At 56.3% G+C, this 16,732-nt stretch overlaps 6 protein-coding genes across 6 annotated transcripts in view; 1 reads left to right on the plus strand and 5 right to left on the minus strand.

Annotated features, from left to right (window-relative positions):
* Positions 1-1,763, minus strand: part of VDBG_01927 (conserved hypothetical protein) — a gene marked incomplete at both ends in the record, with an annotated part of 3,353 nt that extends 1,590 nt beyond the window's left edge. The window contains one exon of the mRNA XM_003007693.1: positions 298-1,763. Coding sequence (XP_003007739.1) covers positions 298-1,763 — 1,466 coding nt within the window. The remainder of the gene's footprint in view (positions 1-297) is intronic.
* Positions 1,764-3,582: 1,819 nt separating this feature from the next.
* On the plus strand, positions 3,583-5,227 carry VDBG_01928 (SH3 domain signalling protein; the record flags this gene model as incomplete). Its single annotated transcript, XM_003007694.1, has 3 exons — positions 3,583-3,696; positions 3,793-4,224; positions 4,292-5,227. The coding sequence occupies 3 exons, from the start codon at positions 3,583-3,585 to the stop codon at positions 5,225-5,227; spliced, it is 1,482 nt and encodes a 493-aa protein (XP_003007740.1).
* Positions 5,228-5,708: 481 nt separating this feature from the next.
* Positions 5,709-8,163, minus strand: VDBG_01929 (conserved hypothetical protein; the record flags this gene model as incomplete). Its single annotated transcript, XM_003007695.1, has 3 exons — positions 5,709-6,522; positions 6,621-6,831; positions 7,674-8,163. 3 exons carry the CDS (start codon positions 8,161-8,163, stop codon positions 5,709-5,711), a joined length of 1,515 nt encoding a protein of 504 aa, XP_003007741.1.
* Positions 8,164-11,501: 3,338 nt separating this feature from the next.
* VDBG_01930 (conserved hypothetical protein) lies at positions 11,502-12,057 on the minus strand (the record flags this gene model as incomplete). The annotated part of the gene is made up of 2 exons (XM_003007696.1): positions 11,502-11,675; positions 11,758-12,057. 2 exons carry the CDS (start codon positions 12,055-12,057, stop codon positions 11,502-11,504), a joined length of 474 nt encoding a protein of 157 aa, XP_003007742.1.
* A 1,440-nt stretch (positions 12,058-13,497) lies between these two features.
* On the minus strand, positions 13,498-14,804 carry VDBG_01931 (conserved hypothetical protein; the record flags this gene model as incomplete). The annotated part of the gene is made up of 2 exons (XM_003007697.1): positions 13,498-14,037; positions 14,252-14,804. The coding sequence occupies 2 exons, from the start codon at positions 14,672-14,674 to the stop codon at positions 13,498-13,500; spliced, it is 963 nt and encodes a 320-aa protein (XP_003007743.1).
* A 600-nt stretch (positions 14,805-15,404) lies between these two features.
* Positions 15,405-16,236, minus strand: VDBG_01932 (response regulator mcs4; the record flags this gene model as incomplete). The annotated part of the gene is made up of 2 exons (XM_003007698.1): positions 15,405-15,599; positions 15,658-16,236. The coding sequence occupies 2 exons, from the start codon at positions 16,234-16,236 to the stop codon at positions 15,405-15,407; spliced, it is 774 nt and encodes a 257-aa protein (XP_003007744.1).
* Between the last annotated feature and the right edge of the window lie 496 nt (positions 16,237-16,732).

A 16,732-nucleotide genomic window follows, 5' to 3' on the forward strand; every position in this document is an offset into this window, starting at 1 on the left:
TTCGAAAGGGTCTTGAATGATACCAGAGAGAACCTGGCACGGAAGATATAGGTGGTCTCCAAGTCGGATTTTTCCAGGAGGACAAGGTTGAGGCTTTTACACCTTGAGACGAAGGAAGAAACACCGAAGTCATCCCTCGCTCGAATTCAGCCATCATGACCCCCAGGGACTTCAACATTCTTCTGTGGAACGGGAATCGGCCTTCCTCGCCGTAAGAACACATTGCCCTGATTGGTTGTCTCATCCACAAAGTCACAAGGTCGAGCACTAGAGATAGAGAGTTTTGGTGATGGACACGTAGCGTCGCTGTCAACGTTGATGACATCGTCGTCATCGAACATCAAGCCAGCCGAAACTTTGCGGCGTCTTTTATCCTCAGAGACAACTTCCTCTTCTTCGGCGCGCACAGAGTAAGCAGATTTCGCCACGTCGTGGCCTGATTCATCTTCGACATTTCTGCGTCGCTTCCTGGTTGTTGTCTTCTCCGCGGCTATCAGGAGACCACGTTTTTTTGCCCGTTTAGTGCTCGCCACAAGGCTCGTTCTTGGATTTAGATCTAGCGCATCCGCAGTAGAGAATTGATCGTCAGTCCTAGCCGTTGTTGAGCTTTCGAGCTGGTTGTGAGTCGGCTGTCCTGTCTGCTTCCTTGGCACGGATAGAAGGGTCTTTCGCTTCGCTATACGTGGTTGAAGCAGCGTGCTTTCTGCAGCTACCAACTGTGGAGAAACCGCTCGCGCACCGATGATTTCGCCTGAGCTCGGGGGGCCATCTTCCTCTGCCAGGTGTTCGTCTCGATGGGACGGCTTGTTGCTCGACCGGCCTGCTCTGGCTTTCGACTTCCCAGCGATGGTAGCGAGACTGACAGATGGCTCCGCAGAATCGACGTGGACGTGATTTGAGTCAGTTTCGGGGGTGTCATCAGCTATGATAATGGGGTTCGATCTAGCCGTTGTCTTGGGAGCTTTCGAAGGAGTGTCGGCAAACGCAGTTGGCTGCACTTTCAGAAGACTAGGCATGGGTCGCGAACGGGGCAGTAACGGTTCTCTGCCAATGGCGCGGATATCTGAGGCCCGTGACGGAGCAGTCTGAGACGGGTGTGCGGCGCTTGAGGTAAAAGAAGACAAGGCGAGCGGCGCTCCGAAGAGACTCCTGGCATACCCACTCTTGCTCGGGGGTGATGCCTCTGGCTTTCTTCTTTTGGCAGGTCTGGCCTGCTCATCCCGCTGGGCGGACTCTTGAGCATCGAGGTTCCGCTGCTCGAAGGGTGATAACGTAGGGAGGATGGCACGGCCGAGCTGGTTACCACGAGGGGTTGCTATAGTTGTCATTGTTTGGGTGATGGGCATTGGTGGTCGGTGTGGCGTAGGAGCAGGCCTGTACGGTTTGGAAGCGGCAGCGGCGTCAGCATGGGCCTTGCGTTCCTCCTTGTCCTTGTAGCGTTGGTCGATCAATGCGGACAGGTCTTGTTCTTTGCGTCCCAGACACTCGGAGACCTGTACTACGACGCATCCGCGCGCAAGTTGAAACTCTTCACCCTCGTCCAAGTCGTAATCCATCGTCCAGTGCGTGTCGCCAATAAAGTTACCACGCTCATCATAGACCATCACCCTCTTGTTGAAGCAGTGGAACTTGAGTCGCCCATCCTGCCATCGTTTTTGTTTTCGCTTCAGGTCGTGTGAGAATAGGCATGCATAGTCGAGGACTGGAGCAGCAGTGGCAGTGCCGGTCTCGCTATTGGGCTGGGAGCTGTTCATAACGTTCATGTTGGCGTGGGAAAGCGGGGTGGAGGCCGCCATGGTCGGATGGCTTTCATGACCGGGTACAGGTGGTTTTTTGGCACTTGTCGTGCGGTTGCAAGGACCGTCTCATCTGGTTGAACCCTGTGTATCAGCAATGCGGTTTGTTTTGGGTGACACGTCGTTCCGGTGCTGGACTCGCTTTCGTCTCGGGCCGTATGTTGTGGAGGACATGGGCAAACGAGACGCGGTCGGATAGGTGGGGTGACGCGACTTGGAGAAAGAAGAACCGACGCCAGGTCACGTGATCTCATTGATTCTTGAGAAATCACTGGTAATTGGCCCCCAGTCTCGCCGTCACGGTCGGTCCTTTGGTCCGGCACAATACATTGTGCCCCTTGAAGTAGGTAGCAGTATAAGGTGCAAATCCCTCTGGGCTCGCCGGAAGCGGTCCTGACAAGGGACATCAACTCGCGCACATAGGTTGGCAGGTACGATAGTACGTACTGCGTCTTCAATGCACCACCAAATCAAATAGGACAAGGTGTCTTAGGTTGGGTGTCTCAGGGCGAAATGCTGAGAACACGTGCCCCGGCTCTCGAACGTGGCTACCTAAGGTAGGTAAGGTCAACTGCTCCGTCATCAAGTCTGCTGCACGAGAGTGTCTGCTGTGTACCAAGTAACTACAAGGGCTGGCAAGTCCTTTCAAAGGTCGATGCAGTGAAGCTACCCTGATGCGGGCCTACTCAGGTGCGGTTCGGCGCGGAGATTATGACTGTGAACAGACATGAACACCGAGCAGGCGTACATGGCACTACGAACGACTTGATCATAGTAGACATGCTGGCAGGTCACCCAGAAAGTCTGTCCATAATGGAAGGACGTATGACACAAGGCAGTTGGCGATAATACGTGGTGAATAGTGAATCTAGTCACCCTGGAGACAGCCTACTTGTGTTTGAGCATGGCGTCGCCCCTAGATGCCCGCGGCCCTCCCCAGTCCCTCAAATCCGGACAAGACGATCGCACCCTGGATACACATACTCCTTTCGATCCTAGAGTCGCTTGGCCGTTGGTCAACCGCAAATCGCAAGGCGCCCAGTCAATGTGCCCAGGTACCTGCGTGCCCCTGGAGGGGCTCAGCGTGGAAGCTAGCCTGTGCATGGACAGGGGACAGAGTGTGGGGGCGAAGAGGGGATAGCGGCCCGCTTCCTGGTGCAGACACCCTTTGGGGCTCTTGGGGCATTTGCGTCCGGGATGAGATGACAGGCACGCGAGTTTCGACTGATCATCAGAGGACGCGGCGGTTCAGCACTGGTAGGAGCAAGTCGTGCTACCATGTGACCTGGGCAGGATGGCGATTCGCGGCGTCAAGAATCCGGACGAGAGACGTGCGCTCGCTGAAGACCCCCAGAATGACCATATGCGAGCTCGAACGTGCGTTCTCTCGCTCTCTCTCCACCGTGCCTGCCCGCGCGTTGCATGATCGGCTCTGTCCCAGCTCGATACGAATGCCAATGTGTCCCCTGCCCTGGCGAAGCCTGTCCTGTCCTACCACTCACTCATTTACCCCTCAACAGCCAAAGAAGAACCTTGGCCGCGTCTCCAAGCCGTGTATAACAGGTCCGGTATCCTTGGTAGCACTGCTGCGACTCATTGGACCCTTTTCTCCGCCCGGGTTGCCGTCACTTTCAGTACATGGTGCGAGCTTCCCGAGCTCCTTGCACCTTGTCAGGAGACATACGTAATCCTCCGGACATTCCATTATTGTCTGGATTTCAACCACAACAACGAGCCCAACGCGACAATTTGACGAGCCAGCAAGCCAAGCTACATTTTAGTCACCATGGAGCGCATCAATAAAAAGTTTGGTAGGATGATGAGCAAAGGCCCGGGGGACAATGCCAAAGTAGCCATCATGCTCAAGGATTACGACGATGCCGACAAAATGCTCGCCAAGGTGAACCACCGCAACCCCCCACCTGCTCTGCCTTTTTCTGCTCTTTTCTGCCCCTCACACCTCCGTTGATGCACAGCTAACTTGATCGTCTACCAGATTGTCGAGAGCACGCAGCAGCTTCGAGATGCCTGGGTGAACATTGCCAACACGCAATGGGGCATGATGAAGGAGTTTGAAGGCCTTTACGACCCCATTGCCGGCGCCACGGATGGTCCGCGCCGTCCCAGCGAGCCCACCTCCGAGCTGCAGCTCAGTCGAACCTTTGCCCTGCGTGAAGCCTATGCCGAACTCAAGGACGAGCTTCTGCAAGAGGTCGCCGGTATCGAAGCCCAAGTTATCCGCCCGGCCGCCGATGCCCGCGACTACATCCAGCCAATACGCAAGACGATCAAGAAGCGTGAGAACAAGAGGCTCGACTACGAAAAGGCCCAAGACAAAGTCAAGAAGCTGCAGAAAAAGGTGGATAGGACGCCCAAGGAAGACGTAGCGCTCGTCAAGGTCGAAAGCGACATGGCCATCACTGGAGAGGTATGCGCTCCTTCTCTGCATCGCACGCCTGTCGACTTCTCGGTCATAGTCCTAACCTCCTGAGTAGGAATTCCAAATCGCTGACGACCATATTCGGGAAGTTCTGCCGCCTCTCGTCGCTGCCACCTTCAGTCTCATGCCCTACCTCATAGCCTCTCTCGTTAGTGTCGAGAATCGCCTGCTGGGCGTCTACTACACGGTCCTCCACAACTATTGCCAGAACAACGGCTTCGACTCTCCGCCGTCGGCGATGGAGGACGTCATGGCCGAGTGGTCCGCCAACTTCCAGCCGGCTCAGCGCGAGGTCGAATCGATCAACACGCTCGTGCACAGCAGCGCCGTAGGCCGCCCCATGGACGTCATTGAAGACCCTCAAGCACGCAAGGTCTCTGGCGCCGTGACCTCCACGCGCAGCGGCTTCAGCCGCATGACCTCCGGCTTCAAACCCGGCGGCAAGCCCGCCGACGGCGGCGAATTCCCGCGGCCGGCCCGCATCGCCTCCAACACCTCCATCCACCAGGCGCCGCCCATCAGCCGCGCCACGACACCGTCGACGGACCAATCGCCGCAGCTGAGCAGGAAGTCGTCTGCTCTCGGTCTCCCCACCGATTTCACCACTGCCACGATGGGCCAGACACCCGGCAGCGCCCGTGCCTCCCCGGGGTACTCGGCCTCTCGTGAGCGTGGCGACTACTTTGGCCATGCCTCGCAACTCGGGTCGTCCGCCGCCAGCACGCCATCAGGCGCCAGCAGCACCGCTATGTCCCTTGTCAAGAAGAAGAAACCGCCGCCACCGCCGCCTGCGAAGCGTATCCAATCCGCGCCGGTCGAGTATGTCATTGCGCAACACGACTATCCTGGCGGCCAGCCAGGCGATCTGGCCTTCCGCGAGGGCGACAGGATCCGCATTATCAAGAAGACGCAAACTACGGACGATTGGTGGACGGGTGAGCTCAACGGCACGCAGGGGCAGTTTCCTGCCAATTTCTGTCGGGCAGCTTAGTGACTGTGGGGGCGCTGAAGTAATTGAAGCAAAAACAGCTAGCTACATTGGTAACTGAGATAAGGGGCTATAGAGTACAAGACGGTAGGTAGTGCACCATGATGTTCCAGGCCAAGTTAGTCACAGGGCACAACCGGTCATGGCGATGCTCGATACATCATGCTGTCACCAATGGTGATCATCATTGAAAAAGCTAGCTGATGCTCCCAACTGAAAGAAAACCTAGGCAGATGACGCCCTATGCTAGCGAACGTGATGCAGAATGCTAAAAAGAAGTACTCCGTGTAAGGGGTTGTTACCATGAGCCATGGCCATGGCTTTCATGATTGAAGGGTCGGGGTGGGGGGTATCATAAGTTTGAGGTCGATCTCTCCGAAAGTCGTTCGCGCATACATGTGCATCTATCCTGTCCTCCCAATACCTCGCTTGTTCCAATGTCACTCATCTTTCTCTTGACACGAGGCTACACCAATGCGAGGTGTCAAAAAAAGCGACCGGCGCCGGCTTCAACCGCTGGGGATGAGGCCCCCGACCGGCCCATGATATCACCAAAAGTAGAGGAGCCGCATCCACGGTCGACGGATCCCAGTTCACCGCCTTCAAGGTCCATTGGAGTAACAGGACCAGGGCTGCCTAGAGGAAGAAGTCTCGGCGAGAGCGGCTTGCCTCCACCAGAGGCTGCAAAGTGGCGTATACCGGCAAGGGGAAAGCCATTGAGCATGACGGTCGCCGTTGCCGTCGTCGGTTGTGGTGTAGTCGTGGTCTTGGCTGAGCTGCCCAGGAGCTCCGTGGCGGCAAGCCTAGCTTGGGCAATCATGTCTCGCTGGTACTGCGCGAGCTTCCTGCGGACGTCTGAATCTTGGCGACTCGTTTGGAAATTTTCGTTGGGCAGGGTAGGAACTTGAGATTCGGACTTGACAGACGACGATAGCCCGGCAACTCCGACAGGCCGAGGCTGCACCGGTGTCGGCTCCATAGACGTCGTTGGATGGGGCGGGTGGTTGCGCATCTCGTAGTTGGAAGGATAATATTTGCCCATGGGCAAAGTGGTATCGCGAACACCGCTGGGCAAATAGGATGCGACAGGCAGGTTGGATCGTGGCTCGTTTGACTTGCCGGCGAGCAAGCTCGTGGGTTCGGTCATGGCGGGCAGATTTGAGGTACCAGCTGCAGCAGGTAGGACAAGGGGCTCAATGGCGGGATCAATTCGTTGCTGTCGAGCTTTCCTGGCTCCGGCGAAAGGGTGAGGACGATGAATTCGAGCGGTTGAGTCTTCGTGAAGAGGGAAGTAACCACTAATGTTGATCGGTTAATCAATGATGCCGGTATGGTTTTGTATGCTGACAAGAGTCACTGAAATTGGGGGGGGGGGCGAGATGAATTAGTAACGTACCCAGGAACGTCTCCACGTGCGGATAAAGGTTCCGGTGGTGTCTGAGGAGCGCCTGACTTGAACTTCCGAACAGCCGGGAGTTCAATGGTGATTGGATTGCTGTGGTTGGATCTGGCTGATCTTGCAGATTGGAGAGATGAGGATTCGATGGCGTTGAGATTGAGGTCGAAAGCCGAAGCCGCAGAGGTATGGAGAACCGGCTTCGCTTGAACTGGGTGAACAAAGGTTGTGTTAGCACCAGAGAAAGACTCGTGGAGTCTCGCCAGAAGAGAAACGGGCAAATGATGTATTGGTCGGGAGGGCCGGAGCGGGAGGCCGTGGCTATGGAGAATGACGGCGGGGCTGGTTTGTCCTCGGAATCCGTGACGCTGACGCTTGACGCTGACGCGCGAGACTCAATGCTGACGCAAGGTGTGGCCTCGTAGGTTCGCTTACTCGCGCTTGCTTTGGGGAACTGACGGCGCGGAGACGGAGGCAAAGCAAATACATCGGGCATGGGAGGACGTCACGGGTGAGCCAGGGTAGTAGTTTCGCCGCATGCTGATTTAGGCGTTGCGCCGCGAGGAGGTGGCCCCTCTTGGCCCAGCAAGGCCAAAACCTGCTGGTGGCCCTGGACTACAGGGGTGTGGGGGCTTCTGGGGCTCGGGTTTCCTTGATGCATCTTATCGCAAAGTGAAAATTCCGTCCCTCGCCAGACAGTATAGCACAAGTGTGATGAGTGGCGCCATGGGACGCGGGAAAAATGCCACGAGGGGAAAGCAATGAAAGGGTGGGAGGAGATGAAAGACGGGAGACAGGGGAAATGCAACCGGAATGGCAAGGTACCTGGCCCAGCGGCGCACTCTGCATCATCGACTGAATCATGCTTCACAGCAGGAGGGACGGCCGGGCAAGCCATCCGTTGCCCTGGGGCAAGGCGGCTGGTGGAAACCGATCCAAGGGGGAAAGGTGCTCAGTGCTAGGCCCTACAGGCCCGAGCCAGGGCGCCAGCAGCCGTAAAGAGGCAAACAGAGAGGGTCGGCCACCTCCCATCGGTGCCACGGTGTGGCTTACCCCGCTCCGGCCGGGCGCTGGTTCGTGAGGTGGGGCGCATGATGGAGGCTGCTGTCCTTCGTAGTGCCAGCCGAGTGTCATGCTTTTCCCCAAACGTGCAAGGCCATGCGGTAGCGAACGACAGGTTGGTGTGACTTGGCCGTTGGGTATTGACACCAAAGGACAGATGGAGGATGGAGACGCACAGAGACAGAGATAGAGAGATATCCGACTTGCCTTGCGAATGACCTTTCACCTCCTTCTGCGGCGGCCTGGACTCTTTGATGGCCAGACTTTCCGTAACCGTCTTCTCCAAAGCAGGTGTGTTCAGGCCGGACATGACCCCGATGTCAAGGTGATCATCTGCCCACGAGTTGGCCGAAGCCGCCGAAATGTCCGACGAGTGGGAAAAGGTTCTAGCTGCGAGGGCGGGCCGCCGGCTGCCGTTGCTGCTGCTGCTTGCGCGGGACAGGTAAACGGGTGACTTGAGAGACCGCCCCAGTGTAGCCATTGTGTCGTCCGCTGCGTGATGCCCGACACCGAGGTCTCCTCGTGTATCCTTGTCGTGATCGGTTTGCTCTTGCATGTGCCTGGCTGTCTGGATCGCCTGTTATCGGTTCGGGGACGCTTTCTCCAGACGTGTGAGATAGTGTCTGAAGACTGACGGCGATGAGGGACACCAAAGTCGCGGGAGGTTCGGACGAGAACGAGGTCTTGACACCAAGCCGGAAAGGAGGAGTGGCCGAAGAGAAGATGGCGGTAGGAGGGCGACAGGCAGCTTAAGTTTGGGTCACAGCCAGGCGCCAGAAGATGATCCAGGGAGATGGAGATGATAGATGGAACCTGCCGAAGAAGATCTGTTGGACGAAAAGGCTGAGGGCTCCATTGTTTTCTGTGTTTGGTGGCCTGTCGAGGTGATCCGCGACCGAACGTCTGAGGACCACCCACCTCCCGCCCCCAGTAATACTTACTGTCACTGGGTGGTACTGTACACTGTCTGCTTCATCTCCCCCCGCCGCCGCCTCCACCTACAGATATGCAGTGGGAGATGGGTGCCCGCGCAAGGTGTGGAGTGGTGGGTGGTCCGGTGCATTGGTGGTGTGCTGCGTGGTTCGCCGCAATTGAAAGCGGGAGATGATCATGGCTTGGACGTCCCTAAACGCTTGGAAGGCCACAGTACGAGCCCCCTCGCCTCCTTGGCTGTGTTGCCTTGGCAAAAGAGGTGGAAAACCGAAAGGCAAAAAATGGGAGATGAGCCTTCTGGAGATGGGGCCACAGGCAAACCAACGTGCCAGCGCCTTGCCGCCCAGGCCGCGGCGCCCTTGGCAAACAGAGTCGACGGTCGAGAGCGGAAAGTGGATGGTGGGGGAGTACCTACGTACGGGTAACGCTGAAGCGCTGGGAGACGGAGGTGTCAATGGAGATGCAGCTTCCCTCTTCCCTTGTTCCCTCCTTTGCTGGGCACGCCTTCTCGTCATGATGCCGACTCGCCGAACATCCGCAGGGTTGCTCTTGTTAGTGTCGCCTTCCTGCATTGTGTCTCCACGGGCGCAAGACGCCAGCAAACGTTATCCCCGGATAGCCTGCCTCGTACTTGCTCCTTTAATCCGATTATTGGGACGCAGGTAAGGCAAGAAGGAGGGAGCAGTCGCAGTGGATAGGTGGGACCTGCCAGGCGGACCACGGCGGCGGCGACGATGGAGGCAGGCAGAAACAGCAACGGATAATTACAGGCAAAAGGCACACCTACTAGGTAGTTAACTAAGGTACCTAGACATTGGTCAGTGAAATGGCCCGCCGTTTGATGCTTCTCCTACGCGGCTGCAGGCTTACCTGCTGCTCGCCGAGCTCTCTGTTATCCATCTCTATGCATCTTTCCGCCTGTTGCCTCGTCCTTTGTGGGACGGTAGCCTACCCCTCCCCCTTCAACAAAGCGGTGACAAGAGATAGAGTCCACCGTGGCGGTTCTCTCTCGAACGATCGACTGCCCAGGTAGTCCTTCGACCCCTGGACCCCTGGTTGTGGTCCCCTGCCCAGCCTGTCCTCTGCTGGCGCCATCAGCTTTGGCTGCGCGCGAGGAGACCAAGGCCGGCTCCGTCATCTCGACGTTGCCGCTCACATACTTCTTCATCCTCTGGCGCCACACGATGAAGTCCTGACAGTCCGGTCGCGAATCATATTATCACCTGCCCTCACCGAGTAGCACTACTGTCTGCCTGCCGGTGGAGCACGGCTAGGAAGGAAGAAGGAGGCGTCATCTGGGTGGGAAACGATCTACCTCTCACAAGCCACTGTTCGCTCCTCTATCGATTGTCTCGTCGCCGCCTTCCATTCACAGCAGCAGTTCGCCGTCTCCACGTCTGCTCAACCAGGTCCCTTGAACGAGTGCAACTGCACAGGTGTCTGGCGGCTTGAATGTCCCATGTGGTTTGGTTTCACTCGCCCGCGGAGACGGACTCGTGGCCGGGCGGCGATGCTGATCGATGCACACAAAAACCGCATCTGGTGCAGAGAGGCCCGCAGTTCAACGTGGCTTGTCGGAAACCTCACAAGCGAACTCGCACGAACAAACATACTTGCTAGGAATATCTCGCACTGATGGCCTCGCTATTTTTGGACCTAAATTTTACTACGAGCGCACCGCCTCGGGCACGGCTCGCGCTATTTTATGCTGGTGTCTCTCACAGTACTCGTATCGGAAATTGCAGCAGACCAGATATGAGTCTCTATTCGGTTGACCCCCAAAAAGGCCAAGCGCAAAGAGGATGGCAAACAGAGTCGCAGCAGGGTCCGCGGGGTGTTTGACCCGACGGAGACCCCCTACGTCATTGTGCCTGAGCATGGCATTGGGCTTCTGCGCTAGAGAGGGGAAAGAAGGCAAACGGGAACCTTGTTGCGCGACAACGTGCAAGCCCCTACCATCAACGCAGAGTCTGATAGCAAGCAGGGCGCTCGAGGGTTGTGTGACATGTCTTAGCCGTAGGTGAGATCGTTGAGGGAGTCATTGAACATAATGGTGTCACATACCTAGCAAATCCGACACCGTGCCGCATGTGGCTCCGTTACAAACAGCCATTTAGCGACTGCGAGCGCCATTTCTCAAGGCGATGAGCAGCATATTCGCCCGACTTGACTTTGCCCCATGTGACGGTCTCAAACATTACGCCGGCGCCTCAGAAATGCTCACCTCCGCTCCCCCCTTGTTACCTGGAACGGAGTTCCATGCAGGCCTCCGACTGTACCAGACAATAAGCTCGATTTCGCCCAAGCGCTGATCTCTAGTCTTGTCAGATACGCCGTAGCCGAATCAACTCTGCCACACTGTTTCTTTCCAAACTTCAGCAAGGACTGGTCTCTAGGTATACCAAGCCTTCCGAAGATCCTCGGCCGACGATCGCGCCCATCTCTGCGTAATGACACGGTTGATCACTACCACTACCGCGCCGGCAGATTTTCGGGGGCCGCTTTCTTGCGTTAGAAATCACATGCTTGGAAGGAAGACGTGTTTCGCGCAAATACTTTATTGAGACTGATTTGGTATATCGAAAGGCAAAGCGAAAGCAAGAGGAAAAAAAAGTGGCGCGCTTCGCGCGGCTTGTCGAAATGAGTTGTTTCGTGCGAACTCTGGTATCAATCCCGCGTCTCGTCATTCCATTAAACATCCTCACATCATCTCTCCGTGCGCAGCCCACACAATGTTGGTGGGATTGGCAAAGATGCGTCTTACGGCATCATCTATGGCCGTGTGATAAGAGGCGACTGTCTTGCACCGGGCGATCGTAGAGCCAGATCCAGATCCAGCAGCCCCCCGACCCCCGGCTCGTGTCATTCGGCTGCAGCTTCATGTGTTCAAACCCTGGCGCGGCCGGTGAAGCGCGAGTGACGCTCGCGGTGGCGGAACCAGTAGATGCCCATGAAGATGGCCGTGATCAGCCAGAGCAAGGCATTGGCGAGGAGCACCCAGACTGCGTTCTTCATGCGCTCAATAGCACCGTCGCCCTCTGCATTTTCGTTGATGTACATCTGGAGAGGAGGGTAACAGTGTCAGCAGGTCATGTTTTTGAGGGAGCGCTGGGAAGGATGGCTAGCATCGGGTCCTACTTACATGGCCAAAGATGCCGAATGCAACGATCCAGAGGACGAAGAGAACCAAGTCCCACACAAATGTGAAGGCGAAGCGCAGAATGAACGGGACCATGAAGAGGAGGGCCGTCAGGGCGGAAAGAGCGCCGACGACAACGGCGTAGACCCATTTCGCGTCGACGTAGCTGTCGGCCTCGCGCGCGCGCTGCAGATCGGTGCCATAGAGACCGATGACGGTGATGGCGAGGACGAACTGGAAGAAGTGGATGACGGTCAGGGAGAGGTAGACCACCCCTAGCTCGAGAATGGACTTGAAGCCCATCGCGGCGTTGTGAAGCGGTTGTTGATTGCAGTGAGTGAATCGGAGTATTGGTGATGACGTCGTCGTGGTGGTGCGCTTCGCGACTGACAGGGTCAACAGATCTTTTGCTGGATGTATCGATTTGGTGTTGTGGAAGGAGCAAGCAGGAAGTTGTTGAGCAGGCGGACTGTTTATTGATTAAGTACAAATAGGCCTTGGCGCAACCCTGTCGGTGAATCAAGAACCGGTCACGATCAGGTTCTTGTTTGCTGGCGAGTGCACCAAATAATCTCTTCCCTCCCTTAGACCAAAACTCTAATCCCATGAACTGGCGCACCTTTGTGGGCAAGGGAAAGGGGGGGGGGGAACGTGGTGCCCGGCTCAGTTCAGCTCCGACTCCAACAAATCCAGGGTCCAAGGCCCAGTTCCTGTCGATGACAAGGGACAGTAACCCTATGACGCACTTGAGCGGACTTTCTGCCAGCATGATTGGCTGTCCTAACGCTCTCCCTTCACTGCATTTCGTCCGATGACTCCACTGACAGCACTGACCACACGCTGTGGAAGGGGCCGTTCAAGACCGCCTGACCTCGAAGCTCTGCGAACACCTGCCACGGGACGCTGACGTTTGGGGACGGTGCTCATGATGCTCCTGGTACACCATTGGCTCATCGGCTCGGCGGCGAGGGCTTCGATTGCTGCAGCCTTGCGTCTCGCCTGTCGTTGAGCGAGGATTTACAGCGCTGTCGACGGCTCTTACAACGTGCACATGAGTTCTTTCTGCTCTTTTGAGCACTCTGTCTTGTCAGATTCACCATATCGGCACCGGCGCGTCAAAACTTGACTTGCGGATTCTCCAGCCATCGTGTCAGGGCTTGCATCTAACCGTGAAAATGATTACGCTCTGATAGGAGCCCTTGCACGTCGTGTGGTGCCTGGCATGTATACCTATGCTCGATCCACTCGCATCTCGACGATAGCGCCAAGAACTAGCGATACCTGCATCGAACCAGTGGCCACAGTGAGGTCACTCAGAAACCGACAAGAAACTCTGTACCTATCAGGCTTAACAAGAGACTGACGTGTTGCCGGGCACGTCCGGCACAGTTTCTCAGTTCAGGCCTCCAAATAAAGTCAAGAGTGTCTTCAACCCGTCCCCAGCGACTGTTTGAATCAGGACCGGCTGGCCCAAGGCCGAGTCCCATGGTCATTATAGGGCGCGGCCAGGTCAAGTTGCAAGCGAAGAGTGAGCAAGATACATAATGTAGCAAATAAATCAGTTGGCTTCGAATGAGCTTTGCAAGGCTATTTCATAATATTTTACAAACATGGGCATCAGCCCTATGGTACATCTGCTGTACAGCGACGCGGGATTTTCCCAACACCCTCTCATGGGCATAATCCGCCGTCGGGTATCCTAGGAAAACATTGTGTAAACACGCTCATCGTTTTACTATGGTTTCACGGCACCGACAGCGGGACGTTGTTGCGACCCCTCTTACGGTCGTCAAACGGCACGCCGTACCGCGCACCAATGCCCTTGTGGCCGCGTCCGGTCTTGCCGACAACCTCGACATTGACGTCCTGGAAGCGGTACTCGAACCGCTTCGTATCAACACGAGACGTTTGCGACATCTCGAGCTGCACCTTCTTCTGGTGCTTCTCTTTGAGGCGGTCCTCCTCGGCTCGCGTGTCGGCCTTGAACTTGAAAAGGCTCGTCTCAAGGGGCACGCCCTCGAGGGCAGCCTTTTGTAGCTCGATGAGCTGCGTATGCGGCGCACGTTTGTCGGCCGGCAGCAAGCTGCGGTGGAAGGCCTCGGCGGCATCTTCGCGTGTGAAGACGCGAGACTCGGAGGTGGGCACAAAGAGCTGCTGTTGTGAGAGCTTGTGAACATCAATCTCATGGATGGGTTCATGCTCAAACTGATTCTCAGGGTTGTAGCTCGTGGTGGGCACCATGCCGAGTATTGCCTTGGAATATGGCTTTGCCAGCTGTTTCCCCTGCAGTGATGTGTTAGCCGGTTGTTTTCTCCAATAGCGTCCATGTAATGAATGGAAAAGTAAACAGCTAATCAGCGAGGCTCGCAGTGCCAAAATTGTAACCATATTGTGCGTCTTCAAGACTAATCGATTTGTGAAAGATGGATCATCATGAAAGCTGAGATAGAAGTATCTATCATAAGAGAGAGAAAGAAGAAGTAGCGAATTTTCTTACCTTTGCCTCCCACTGCTTCTCCAGGGCCTTCAGCCGCACCACGGCAGCGACGCGGCGGATGTCGACACCCAGATCAGCTGAAACGGCCTTCAGCGACAGCTTTTGTTGCGTGACGCGCTTGAATATCTCCTCTCGCATGCTCTCGTCCAGAACGCGTGGGCTCCTGAAGAGCGGGTTGAGTGGGAACGGCTGATCGGCGGCCTGGCCGAGATACTTGGTGCCATAAGTCGGCGCTTCCTCGAAACGGCGGCCGGTCCTTTCCATCCACTGGTACATTGAATTACGCAGCTGCGATGTCTTCTCGCAATGCGACGTCGTGGAGAAGGGGCACGTAGTCTTGGCCAGACCCAGGCGCGGTGCTGTCGGTCGCGTGCAGCGCTTGGCCGTCATGGCCATGGCCGACGATGCCGGACGCGCGGCCATTCTTGTCAAGTGTGGAAAGGTGTGGAGCTTGAATTGCAGGATCGCCGAACGCGAGCCTCGATGCGTTGTCCTATGGCGGGTGGTGCATTTGGGACGTCGCGGTCGTGCTTTGATGGACCGACCACGGTCAGGTTGTTGTGTAGGAAGAAAGGAGAGTCGGCCTGGCACCAGTTTTGAGGTCGGGGACACGAAGCAAATTTTCCAGGTGCATGGTCCGTGCTTCGAAGCTCCAGACGAGCTCCACGGGCCGGCCCTATCCCGGTGTCGAGCCCCGTGGTTTGCAACCAAGCCTTGCGATTGCGATCAGGTAAAATTCAACAAGAGATCGTTCAATCCGTCGCGACGGTCGGCGGGCCGTGAGAAAGCAATACTTGAAAGTATGACGGCTTAAAATTCAAGTCAATTGGCATATACTGGTTCTTGACCACAATGTGTCCATGCGTGGTAGTAAACGTGCTGCACTGGCTCAGAAATACGCTACTCTCCGTAGCCCTGAGGCTTATGGGAGAAGCCTTGACATTGCGTAGTATTTATGTAGATGTATTTGTGTGTGTATGTATTCTCGAGGATTTAATGTACTCTGCTCTCATATATGCGAAAGAAGAAGCTCCTCTTCCTGGCGTCGCTGGTGATTTGGTATTACTTTGTACACGACCAATACGTTGTACAACAAAAGAAACTGCCGTTGTGAGACTGGGGCTTAATCGTGTGCTGCCCCTCATGATATATCCTATGCCGCTGCCGTCGTCACTGACAATCGGTTCTTCTTCGATTTCGCCTTGGCGCCCGCCGCCTTCTTTGCGGCGTCGTTCTCCTCGGCATCCTGTGCAAAGTCCTTCCACTGCCTCCATCCGTCGAAATCAATGAGGGCTTGCATGCATCCCCACTCCATGACCTTGCGTTCTAGCCACACAAAGTTGACTGGCTGCAGGATGGTTAGCTTCTTCGTGTCGTGGCCTCAGTCGGCATTTGCGGAGACGTACCTTGGTCAAGAAATCGTTGCAGCCGGCAGCCAACGCCTCGTGTCTGTCGCTCTGCAGGGAACTGGCTGTCAACGCAACAATGATGACCGGGCTTTTGAACAGCTCAATGTTGGCGAGACGATCCTTGTCTTCAATGTCGCCCTCCGTTCCCTCAGGCTCGCTCGTCACTGATCCGGAGAAGACGCCCGAAGCAGACGACGAGAAGACACCGATCGAGTTGACGCGCTCGAGTCGTCTGATTTCTTTCGTGGCATCGAGTCCATTCATGATGGGGAGTTGGATGTCCATGAGCACGAGATGAAAGCCTCCGCCCTTCCACTTTTTGACGGCATCCCTGCCATTCATTGCAGTCTTCCAGCGCACCTTTAAACGTTTGACAAACGCTTCGAGCAATTTCAGGTTGATAGGGTTATCCTCGACGATGAGCACGTTGATTGGGGGAACGCCACCGGCCAGCATCCCGGATGGGAGCACGGGGTGAGCGGGTGCGATCTTCTTTCTTGCCGGCCGAGCGCTGGAAGGACGTGGAGACGCAATTCTCGGGGGCGGGGTCGAGATTCTTTGCATCGTCGACGGCATTTCTGGAGCAGGAGGTGTAGCTAGGGGAGGCGCTGGTGGCACAATGGCAGCTGACTCGGCCGAGGCGTTGGACTGCGTTCTTGAGGGTGGTAACCTGGGATGGAACGAGGAGTGTACGGGATGAGCTGTGGGAGGCCCACCCACATTAGACGGCACGCCGTTGATGAAGGTCGGGGATGACGTATGCGTCCTTCCGAGTTGTGGCCTGTTCGGTCGGGTCTTGTACGCATGCGAACGACCGGGGGAGGGAATGGGGGGAACCTGGCCCGTCCCAAGGATCGATATTGAATGTGGGAGGTGTCCTGTGTGCTGAATGTGGATTGCGTGAGGCGGCGGCGGACCGTCGTTTGGCGCAGCCCCGGGGACTTCGAGGTTGGGGGAGGGGATGGCACCGACAGGTGGGAAATAACCTTTCTCCGGCCTCCGAGGGCCTCCCTTGTGTCATGGGCGTATAATACGGTTGTCGGATGGGAGACGGCGCCTCTCGGCGATGGGC

Source organism: Verticillium alfalfae, genomic scaffold (genome assembly GCF_000150825.1).
Source record: "Verticillium alfalfae VaMs.102 supercont1.2 genomic scaffold, whole genome shotgun sequence".
Taxonomy (NCBI): domain Eukaryota; kingdom Fungi; phylum Ascomycota; class Sordariomycetes; order Glomerellales; family Plectosphaerellaceae; genus Verticillium; species Verticillium alfalfae.